Source organism: Phoca vitulina, unplaced genomic scaffold (assembly GCF_004348235.1).
Source record: "Phoca vitulina isolate PV1807 unplaced genomic scaffold, GSC_HSeal_1.0 scaffold57, whole genome shotgun sequence".
Classification (NCBI taxonomy): domain Eukaryota; kingdom Metazoa; phylum Chordata; class Mammalia; order Carnivora; family Phocidae; genus Phoca; species Phoca vitulina.
Window position 1 is genome coordinate 3092751 of NW_022589760.1, and position 12138 is coordinate 3104888.

Consider the following 12138-nt stretch of genomic DNA (forward strand, 5'->3'; position numbering starts at 1 on the left):
GTTAATTCCTAAGTTTAAGATAAATCTTTCATGTGTGCAAATAACTTATCTAATAACTTTACTTTTTACTAGTGTGCAGAAACTTCAGATATGAAAATTGTGATGTTCTTTTACTTTCTGTAATTTGGCATCATTACATGTGCTTAATGTCCATAATTTATGACTGTGTAAATACTCATAAAATATTTCATCTTTGCTGGCTGCCAAATGTGTGGTTGAGAAATGTAAACTTATAAAAGTTAAAGGTGGCAATGAATTCAAATAGAATAAACTGAAACAAAGGCCATTCCTATACTGATACATTTTAAGATACATATTAAAGACTAGTTTTAGCATTTGTCTGTCAGAATACATACATATATATATATATATATAATCTTTTTACATAAATATCAGGGTAATTTTCCTGCTCTACCTTCGTGCACCCAAAGCTGAAATATCAATTGATTTAGCGACTTCAGTCAAGTAACCAGTTAAGTGAGGGAAAAAAAAATCATTAAGCCAATAGTTTGGCTAATGACTGAATGACTCAATTGACCAGTTAATTGAGTCAGAGGTGTTGTTTTACAAGCCTCAGATTGAGTATCATTCCTTTAGATAAAAAGAACAAAGCTGAAATGGAACAATTTTTGTTTGTGATTATATATATATTCGTATCAATTGCATTAAAATCTGACTTGAAATTACAGCCATGTCAAGAGTGTTTAAAAATTAACATAGTTCTATGAAGTTAAAGCTGTGGCTGTTCATATGCTGATAATAGGACTTAAGGTTTAGGGATATTTTATCAAAAAAAATTTTTTTTTTGTCAAATCAACCGACATGGTCTAACTTCTCTGTGCAAGATCAGCTTAAAGCCCAGAAAATATTTGCTTTTCCTGTCATGCTAACATGTTGAAGAACTGAGCTACTGAGTTTATGAAATATTACGTTTGGAAACCTTTTCAATTCCCTCTTGTCTCTGGGGCCATGTAGATGTAGACTAAATTCAAATAGATTGAAATAAACAATTAAAATTAGCATCTACCTAAGCTTAAATCTAAATCTTCTTTCAAAGTGCAAAGTGATTCTCTGGAGAGTCACTTTTTCACCAGGTTCAATTCACCATTATCCATCTCTGTGACCCTGTAAGCATAGTAAAGCTCATATTTACAGGTCACAGGTTCTTAAATATCTCCCAGTAAGGTAAGGAAATGATATACTGACCATGGACTCTACAACTACTGCATACACCAGATATAATGGGGACAGAAACAACTGTGGGCTCATCAGTCTATTTATACCCAGTTTATGCTAGGGTAAATTATTTGAGAAAACATAGCTTACTTGATAAAGAATGACATAAATTCCAACCTGGCCTCAAATTGCATTGCCCACTTAATAATATAAGAATTTGGTCAAATTACTTCATTTATTTTAAAAAAGGAGATATATCTAGATTTTTTCTTTTTTTAATTACATTTTATTATGTTATGTTAATCAGCATACATTACATCATTAGTTTTTGATGTACTGTTCCATGATTCATTGTTTGTGTTTAACACCCAGTGCCCCATTCAGTACGTGCTGCATACAATGACATTTACACATGAAATACATGATTTTGGGCTTCTGATTTGGCAAAGCAACACTTACAGACTTAGAGAACTCTCATAGCAGTATTATTTTTCCCCAGGTTTTAGAGCTTCCCTTAATCTGTAATGTAAATATGCCCCCAATGATGTACTCAAATATTTAAAGGTTGAGACAACTTACTACATGAATGTCTTAACACCTTCATTTTATCAATAGTGAGGTAGCCTTGATGTTCTGAAGTTGGTGCCTCAAAAATCATTTTTCTGAATTATAATCTATTTTCAGATATATAATAGCACTGGGAATAACTTAATAACTTTGAATTTATGTCTCAATAATCTTATATTTTTAAAGGGCAGTAACAATAATATTAATACATCTATAATTTATGCCTTGTCAGCCATTCAACCATCTGGTAATCCATTACCAGTCGTGGTTTAGAATTTTGTGACTTATAAGAAGTGATCTCTGAAATTCTGCTTTCTTTCTTTTTTTTTTTAATTTTACTTTATTATGTTATGTTAGCCACCATACAATCATCATTCGTTTTTGATGTGGTGATCCACGATCCATTGTTTTCGTATAACATCCAGAGCTCCATGTAGTATATGCCCTCCTTAATACCCATCACTGGGCTAACCCATCCCCCCAGCCCCCTCCCCTCTAAAACCCTGTTTGTTTCTCAGAGTCCATAGTCTCTCATGGTTCATCTCCCACTCCGATTTCCCCCCTTCATTTCTCCCTTCCTTCTCCTAATGTCCTCCATGCTATTCCTTAAGTTCCACAAATAAGTGAAACCATATGATAATTGACTTTCTCTGATTGACTTATTTCACTTAGCATAATCTCCTCCAGTCCCATCCATGTTGAGGTAAAAGTTGGGTATTCATCCTTTCTGATGGCTGAGTAATATTCCATTGTATATATGGACCACATCTTCTTTATCCATTCATCTGTTGAAGGGCATCTCAGCTCTTTCCACCGTTTTGCTATTGCGGACATTGCTGCTATGAACATTGGGGTGCAAATGGTCGTTCTTTTCAGTACATCTGTGTCTTTGGGGTAAATACCCAAGAGTGCAATTGCTGGGTCATAGGGTAGCTCTATTTTTAATTCTTTGAGGAACCTCCACACTGTTTTCCAAAGTGGCTGTACCAACTTGCATTCCCACCAACAGTGTAAGAGGGTTCCCCTTTCTCCACAACCTCTCCAACATTTGTTGTTTCTTGCCTTGTCAGTTTTTGCCATTCTAACTGGTGTAAGGTGGTATCTCAATGTGGTTTTGATTTGAATTTCCCTGATGGCTAATGATGATGAACATTTTTTCATGTGTCTGTTAGCCATTTGTATGTCATCTTCAGAGAATTGTCCGTGTCTTCTGCCCTTTTATTTACTTGATTATTTGTTTTTTGGGTGTTGAGTTTGAGAAGTTCTTTATAGATCCTGGAAATCAGCGCTTTGTCTGTAGTATCATTTGCAAATATCTTCTCCCATTCTGTGGGTTGCCTCTTTGTTTTGCTGACTGTTTCCTTTGCTGTGCAGAAGCTTTTTATCTTGATGAAGTCCCAAAAGTTCATTTTTGCTTTTGTCTCACTAGCTTTTGGAGATGTATCTTGAAAGAAGTTGCTGTGGCCGATGTCAAAGAGCTTATTGCCTATGTTTTCCTCTAGGATTTTGATGGATTCCTCTCTCACATTGAAGTTTTTCATCCATTTTGAGTTTATCTTTATGTATGGTGTTAGGGAATGGTCGAGTTTCATTCTACTGCATGTGGCTGTCCAATTTTCCCAGCACCATTTATTGAAGAGACTGTCTTTTCTCCATTGCATATTTTTTTCCTGCTTTGTCGGAGATTATTTGACCATAGAGTTGAGGGTCCACATCTATTCTGTTCCATTGCACTATATATCTGTTTTTGTGCCAGTACCATGCTGTCTTGGGGATCACTGCTTTGTAATATAGCTTTAAATCGGGCAACGTGATGCCCCCAGCTTTGTTTTTCTTTTTCAACATTTCCTTGGCAATTTGGAGTCTTTTCTGATTCCATACAAATTTTAGGATTGTTTGTTCTAGCACGTTGAAAAATGTCATTGGAATTTTGATCGGGATGGCATTGAAGGTATAGATAACTCTGGGTAGCATAGACATTTTTTTGGGGGGGGGTGTTAAATACATTTATTGTAAACTTTAGACACAAAAATAAGTTCTCTAGGCCATTCACATGCACATTAAAACCAAAAAGCTGCAAACTACAACAATGCATATAGTTATATGAACGATGCCACTCTCTGATGTTTACAGAATTGCTGTCCATGCAAGGTGATCAGAGGCATTATCTATGAAGTCTTAAGATCCTGAAGTGTTGTTACTATCAAATCTCTGATTAATACTGTGAAGTAAGTGTTTTGAAAGGCAGTTCCACGAGTTGGCTAACATTTCTTTAAAGCAAACAACTGCTTCTAAGCTTAGCCTTACAAGAGATTTTGGTTGAACTGAAAATATAAGTATTTCATTACTGTGTGCAGCTCTGTGATGGACAAGAAAGTTATTGGCACACCCACCAAACACAATTACTTCTCCTTTGTCACTGGCACAAGCTGTATGCCATAATTTTGGTTTTTCAGTATAGGGATGATTAAACTGTATCCATTCATTTTTACTGATGCAGTAAGTCCAGGCATCACTTAGTGGCTGTTTATCAGTGGTAAATCCTCCAAAGAGAAAGAGATGATCTGAAGAAACTGGTGTTAGTGAGTACCAAGATTGGCCAACTGGGGATATGCCTTGTGCAATTAATTTGTTCCACTCCCATGTGTCCAGATTAAGATAGTGAAAATCATTCATTCTAGCATCAGTAGTGATAGGCTGACTCCAGATAAATGTTTCAGTGTCTAAAATATGTACATGATCATTCCATCCTCTTGGGTGGCTTGAATTCCAAAAAGATGTTTCATCAAATTCAAAAGTTCCCAATACTTTATCTTCAGGTAAATATCCATAACCTCCAAAAAATATTAACTTGTTTTTATATACCCAGACACCAAGTTTGTCCTTTGATGATGGAGGAATTCCTTGGCAATCAATCCTTTCCCACTGTAATACTCTGTCAGTAGACCTTGAATCCAGCGTGTAGAACTTGTTTGTACTGCCTCTTGAATGGTGTCCTCCGAACAAGTACAGCACCCTGTCTACACACACAGCACAGCTTCCTGACATGGAAGGAGGAACATCTCCTTCCATGTTAACTTTTTTCCATCTTCCAGGCTCCATATTGTAGATCCATAGTTCTTCTCTAGGCAGATAAAAGTCATATAATCCTCTGATTTGATTACTCTTGTAGCCGCCCCAGAGGAACATGTGGCGCCTGATGCCCACGGCTACGTGGCCATTGCTCTCATGGGGCAGGCGAGCTCCATGGACTCATAGCCCTTGTAGGCTGGTGCCAGCAAGTCGTCCGCCCGCAGATCCTCGTTGCCATCAGCCATCTTGAGGCTGCATTTTTGTTCACCAACAATCCTCGCACCCGAGAGGGGGGAAGAGACAAAGGAAAAGGAAGAAATGCACAGCGGTGAGAGGTGAGCAGAAGGTGGCGGCTTGATTTGCGAATGTTGAACCACCCTTGCATCCCGGGGATAAATTGCACTTGGTCATGGTGGATGATCCTTTTAATGTATTGTTGGATCCTATTAGCTACGATTTTGTTGAGGATTATTCATCAGGGATATCGGTCTGAAATTCTCCTTTTTGATGGGGTCTTTGCCTGGTTTGGAGTTTAAGGTAATGCTGGCCTCATAGAATGAGTCTGGAAGCTTTCCTTCTGTTTCTATTTTTTGAAGCAGCTTCAGGAGAATAGGTATAATTTCTTCTTTGAATGTTTGGTAGAATTCCCCAGGGAATCTATCAGGCCCTGGACTCTTGTTTTTTGGGAGGTTTTTAATCACTGCTTCAATCTCGTTACTGGTTATTGGCCTATTCCGGTTGTCAATTTCTTCCTGTTTCAGTCTTGGTAACTTATAGGTTTCCAGGAAGGCATCCATTTCATCCAGACTGTTCAGTTTATTGGCATATAGTTGTTGATAATAATTTCTAATAATTGTTTCTATTTCCCTAGTGTTAATCATGATCTCTCCCCTTTCATTCATAATTTTATTAATTTGGGTCCTTTCTCTTTTCTTGTGATTAGTCAGGCCAGTGCTTTATTGATCTTATTAATTCTTTCAAAGAACCAACTTCTAGTTTCACTGATCTGATCTACTGTGTTTCTGGTTTCAAATTCATTGATCTCTGCTCTAATCTTAATTATTTCTCTTCTAATGCATGGCTTAGACGTCGTTTGTTGCTTTTTCTCTAGTTCTTTAAGGTGTAGAGTTAGTTGGTGAATTCGGGATTTTTCTATTTTTTTGAGTGAGGCTTGGATGGCTATGTATTCCCCCCTTAGGACAACCTTTGCAGTATCCCATAGGTTTTGGACAAATGTGTTTTCATTCTCATTGGTTTCCATGAATTGTTTAAGTTCTTCTTTGATTTCCTGGTTGACCCAAACATTCTGGAGCAGACTGGTCTTAGCTTCCAAGTGTTTGAATTTCTGCCAAATTTTTTCTTGTGATTGAGTTCCAGTTTTAAAGCATTGTGGTCTGAGACTATGCAGGGAATAATCTCAGTCTTTTGGTATTGGTTGAGACCTGATTTGTGACCCAGTATGTGGTCTGTTCTGGAGAAAGTTCCATGTGCGCTCAAGAAGAAGGAGTATTCTGTTGTTTTAGGGTGGAACGTTCTGTATATACTTATGAGGTCCATGTGGTCCAGTGTGTCATTCAAAGCTCTTGTTTCTTTGTTGATTTTCTGCTTAGATAACCTGTCTATTGCTGAGAGTGGAGTATTGATGTCTCCTACAATTAACATATCAATATGACTCTATTTTTGTTAACAGTTGGCTTATGTAGATGGCTGCTCCCATGTCGGGGGCATAGATATTTACAATTCTTAGATCTTCTTGTTGGATAGACCCTTTAAGAATGACATAGTGTCCTTCTCTGTCTCTAACTACAGACTTTAGTTTAAAATCTAACTTGTCTGATATAAGAATTCCTACCCCAGCTTTCTTTTGAGGTCCGCTGGCATGGGAGATGGATCTCCATCCCTTCACTTTCAGTCTGGATGTATCTTTAGGTTCAAAATGAGTCTCTTGTAGACAGCATAAGGATGGGTCCTGTCTTTTTATCCAATCTGCAACCCTGTGCCATTTTATGGCAGCATTTAGGCCATTCACATTGAGAGTGATATTGAAAGATATGAATTTATTGTCATCATGTTGCCTGTGAAGACCTTGTTTTTATAGATTGTCCATGTAAATGTCTGTTGTATATCACTCTTGGGGTCTTTCTCCTTTTATAGAACCTCCCTTAATATTTCTTGCAGGGCTGGCTTAGTGGTCACATATTCTTTCAGTTTCTGCTGGTCTTGGAAGCTCTGCATCTCTCCATCCATTTGAAATGACAGCCTTGCCGGATAAAGTATTCTTGGCTGTATGTTCTTCTCGTTTAGTACCCTGAATATGTCTTGCCAGCCCTTTCTGGCTTGCCAGGTCTCTGTGGATAGGTCTGACATTATTCTGATATTCCTCCCTCTGTACTTAAGGAATCTCTTCCCCCTAACTGCGCTTAAGATGGTTTGCTTGGCTCTAAGATTTGTGAGTTTTACTGTTACATGCTGGGGTGTTGTCCTGTTTTCCTTGATCTTGGGATGGGTCCTCTCTGCCTCTAGGACATGAATATTTGTTTCATTCCCCAGATTAGGGAAGTTCTCAGCTACAATTTGCTCAAATATATCTTCAAGTCCTTTCTCTCTCTCCACCCCCTCTGGGATCCCAATAATTCTGACATTGGAACATTTCATGATGTCACTTATTTCTCTGATTCTGTTTTCATGGATTCTGAGTTGTTTTTCCCTGGCCTTCTCTTTTCCCTTTTTATCTATTAAATTGTCTTCCAGGTCACTAATTCGTTCTTTTGCCTCACTTACCCTAGCTGTTAGATTATTTAGATTAGATTGGATCTCATTGATAGCATTTTTAAATTCTGCCAATTCAGCTTTCATTTCTGCCCTTAGAGACTCTATGTTGCCATTAATTGATTTCTCCATTCTAGCTATTGTCTTCACAATTGCTAGCCTGAATTCCATCTCGAACATCTTGGTTATATCTGCATCCATTTGTAAATCTGTGGCATAAGTCATAATCTCAAGCAGGGGGAGTAGAAGAGGGAGAAGCTGGCTTCCTGGACCCTGAGATCGTGACCTGAGCCAAAGGCAGACACTTAACAGACTGAGCCACCCAGGTGCCACTAAACTGAAAATTTTCTAATGTCTGTTTTCTCTGCACTTTGTATAGGTTGCTGAGCATTGGTAAAGAAAGTCGGAAAGTTGTACTAATTAGGTTTGCCTTCATTTGGTCGTTGGCTGCTGTTCAAGTATTCTTTCATTTGTCTTTTCTTGATGCCATTCTGTAATCTCTGCAACAGTTATTCTAAATCATTTCCACTTTCCTTAAACCTTCGGCCACAATTCTATTTCCTTACTCAATAAATAACTAAATTTCTTACTTTATTGAGAAAAAAAAAAAAACAGCTTGCATGAATTCACTTCTTGTCCCCACCTTCATCTCAAAGCTTCTCTGAATTTTCCTTCATTATCTTTTCTTTTTGTCTTATCTGTGAGGAAAATGTGTCCCTGTTCCTTTCCAACATTAATCCATCTGCCCATTCTTTTTGTTCTATTTTGGCACCATTATTTTATCTATTATCCCCTTTTCTCATTCATCTTTAGTATTTCCCTATGCCCACTAACATACTCTGGTCCAGGAGAAACCAAAAGGAAGACAAACAAAAATAATAAAACTAATAAAGACTTTTTCTATGAACTGCTGTTCACTGAAGCTTATGGCATAATTCTAGCCTTCCTTCCACCACCAACCATCTCAAAAATATAATCTTATTCACTTCTACTTGTCACCATCTACTTTTCAACCCACTTATGGTTGGGCTACTTCTCCCCCACCCTCTACTGAAACTAGTTTTTTAAGTCATTTATCTCCTAACCACTAAATTTCAGTCTTTTCTTAGCCCTTACTCTGCTTGACCTCTCTGCAACCTTTAATACAACACATTACAGTAACCCCTTTTTATTGAAATTATCCTGCTCTCTTCGCTCACATAATTCCTCAGCCTTCTGAATTCTTCTACTGTTGTGTTCATTTGTCTCTGTCTCTTCTGTTAACCCATTTTTTCCTGTCCCCTATATTGTAGGTATGACCTAAGATTCTGTCTTTTGTCCTCTTCAATTCTCTTTAAATAATCTCCATTATAATAATTTCATCCATATGTATGATTTCAAATATCATCTCTTTTAAAATAATTTTTCTGATTTATAACTTCAGTAACAGCTTCCCTCTTTAGGTCTCAGAACCACAGTTCCAAATGCTGAATGAACATTTAAATGTTTTCACCTAGATAAATGTTAAAACCTAAAACTCAACAAACCCATAAGTTGGCTTACTATAGTTATTTTCAGACTTTCTGCATTTAATTATTTACATTTTCCATATCCCCCAGGTTCATAAATTCATGAGTTATCTTTAAAATTCTCACTGTACCTCAAACCACACTAGTCAATCAGAATTTCTTATTAATTGTATCTCTAAAGCATCTCTTTCTCTTCTCCTCTCTTATTTTCATTCTCACTACCATTATTTCTATTTAGTTTTCTAATACCTCACATCTGAACATATTCCAATACCTTTGTACCCTGACCTCCAGTGTATTCCTATTCCAATCTGTTCAGAGTTACAAAAGTAAGGCTTCAGCCATTTTGTTCAATACCACAAGATATATGCTTTCTCCTTACCAAATGAATACAGTCCAAATTCCTTAGCCTAGTATGGGAGTTCTTATATTTGACCTTAACCAACATTTTCTAACTTTATCCCCAAATGCTTCCCTTCTAGCCGAACTAGATTACTTGCCATTCCATAAATCAGACACTAACACTGTTCTGCCTATGTATTTTTCTTTGGAAAGGCCCTTTCTACATCTTTGTTTTTTGAAACCCAAAACACCCTTCAAAGTTCACATAAAATTTCTTTTTTCTGAATAGTCTTCCCTGTTTCTCCTTGGCAAGAAGTAATTGCTACTTTGTGTGGGTCCCCAGTCTGCTATCTTTATTATTCTTATTGCATGAGCCCTATATTGCCTAAATAACAGTTATTTATACTGTGTGAGTGGTCTTGCTACTCAGTTGTTAGCTCCTTGAATATAAGAGTTTAGGCTTATTCATTCCTATCCCTTCATAACATCTAACACAGTATTGTTTACTTAATAACAGCTACAAAATATTTGTAAAATGGATGCCTAATTGCAAATGTATCGAATATTTAAACTTAGAGCTTTTCTCTGTGGAGCTTAAACACTTTTTGAGCATTGTCTCACATCTTGAAAACATCTTGGGAACAAAGCAAAGGACAGTTGCCATTATCTCTGTGAAGGACTAAGTGCCAAAGCAATTTACTAGAGTTTGTAGCAGAGTTACAAATCCAAGGAGCCTGACTACTAGACAAGTGATCTATCCCCATGACCATGCTTGTTCTCAAATTCAGATTAATTTAAAAGTAAATTTCCATCTTCTTTGTTTATCCAGCAGTTAGCTTTCATAGTCACATCTCTCTGGTTGGATTGTTGCTTAGAAGTCCAAATTGTCTCAGTTCCTTCTCTACCCTCTGCCTGCAGGCAGTTCTTCTCCATGTTACTTTCCCACTCCCTGTGAGAGTTATTACTCTCCCTGTGTGGAAATGCACTCTGGTTGATGTTTCTTCTGGCTGTTTTAGTTTCAATGCACAAGCAGTCATTGGGCTTGTTCAGCTTCTTTTCTTTTCTTTTCTTTTCTTTTTCTTTTTTTTTTTTTTTTTTTTTTTGTGGTCATTCATCGAGTGAGCTGAATTTACCTTCACTAAGTTTTACATGTCATGGGTGGCCTCACATATTAGAAGGCAGAAAATGGCTACAGCTAAGGGAGGAGAAGGGAGGATAATGACTCTCTTTTCTGCAGAAAGAGATAAGATCATTTTTTAAAGATGCCATTTCCTTTTAGATACAGAAGGTTGTTAGACTCCCCTTTATGTACTTTTATCATCCAAGGTCATGGAAAGAGTAGGAAGAAGTTGTTTCCTGGGGTGATAATGAAACCTGAGCTATCAGGCATCATTGAGGCATAAAGATCATGAAGTATTTTGCTAACCACTAGTGTAACCAGGATGTCCGTGGGCTGCATCATGATAAACACTCTACTGTGGCAGCACAGCATCAGCTTTAGATCTAGCAGTAAAAATTGGAACTGGAGAGAGACAGCCATTATTTGACATGCCCAGTCTTCAACACACTGTTCCAGAGTGACTATTAGCAATGGTCAGATGGATTGTGTGTGTGTGTGTGTGTGAGAGAGAGAGAGAGAGAGAGAGAGAGAATTCTTGACAGCAGAATCCTTTGGATTATGTGACTCTGGCAGTATGTCTACAATCTCAAGAACCAGTTGAAAAGAGAAAGTATTGAAGGCATTTTTTTAAATTTTGTTTGCTTGATACCAAATAGTTGGACTAACTGTTATAGTTTTTCTCTTGATTTAATTATTCTGAGAATCAATTTTGAAATGCTATTAGTTCTTGTGAATTTGGAGCTGTCAGGATTATATCTTTTCCTACAAAGAAAGTAACCACACCCAACCTACCTGAACTTCTAATTCATAATCTAAGTTTTGAGACCTTACAGGAAGCTTTCAACCCTGGAGGTCTACCTGACATTTAATTCTCACTATTGTGTATGACAAATCCGTTTGTAAAATAATTCATCAATATTCTAATCAAAGTATAATTATGTATTCAATCTATAATGCCCTCCACTTTTGCATGAATCAAGGAAACTGTGTTATATAAATAATAATCAGTAATAACCTGACAGATAAAAATATGCATTAGGTAATAATTAACATTAAAATATATGAATTATTTCAACAGCAGGATATGAACTTATAGGAAAATAATGAAGGTAAACACCTTGTTGTATTTGTCTTTTCTTTATCCTCACTTATATCTCAAAACCCAACTTCATTGAGGATTTCTAGTGAAATTTCTAAGAGGAAGACTGTCAAAATGTAACTTAAGGAAGGATGACCAAAGGTGATTAAATAATATAAAGCAATATTAAATGCTTTATGTGACTTAAACTCAAACAAAACTTCAGTATTTCTCACCCAATGAGGAAAAAAAAATCTTATTTTAACTTAAAAAAAGTAAATTGCTGAAGAACACTACATTCACTGGTAATGACACAGATCAAATAAGAGTAGCCATTTTTATTCAGTGGGATGAAAATAACCCAAGAAGATAATTGTGAATGCAATGAAAATAAAAACAAAGCTGAAATTGGCATGTAAATAATAATAATAAAAATGGCTGCTTCTGCCAAAGTACTGTCAGCTGCTACAGATTGTACAGCACCATAATTATCAAAACTGACATAT

General features: G+C 36.8%; 1 protein-coding gene across 1 annotated transcript; it reads right to left on the reverse strand.

Moving 5' to 3' along the window:
* Positions 1 to 3904: 3904 nt before the first annotated feature.
* LOC116623143 (kelch domain-containing protein 2-like) lies at positions 3905 to 5060 on the reverse strand. The gene is given in 2 exon segments (XM_032390068.1): positions 3905 to 4973; positions 4976 to 5060. Coding segments are annotated over 2 exon segments (1137 nt in total). The 3' UTR covers positions 3905 to 3921.
* Positions 5061 to 12138: the final 7078 nt, after the last annotated feature.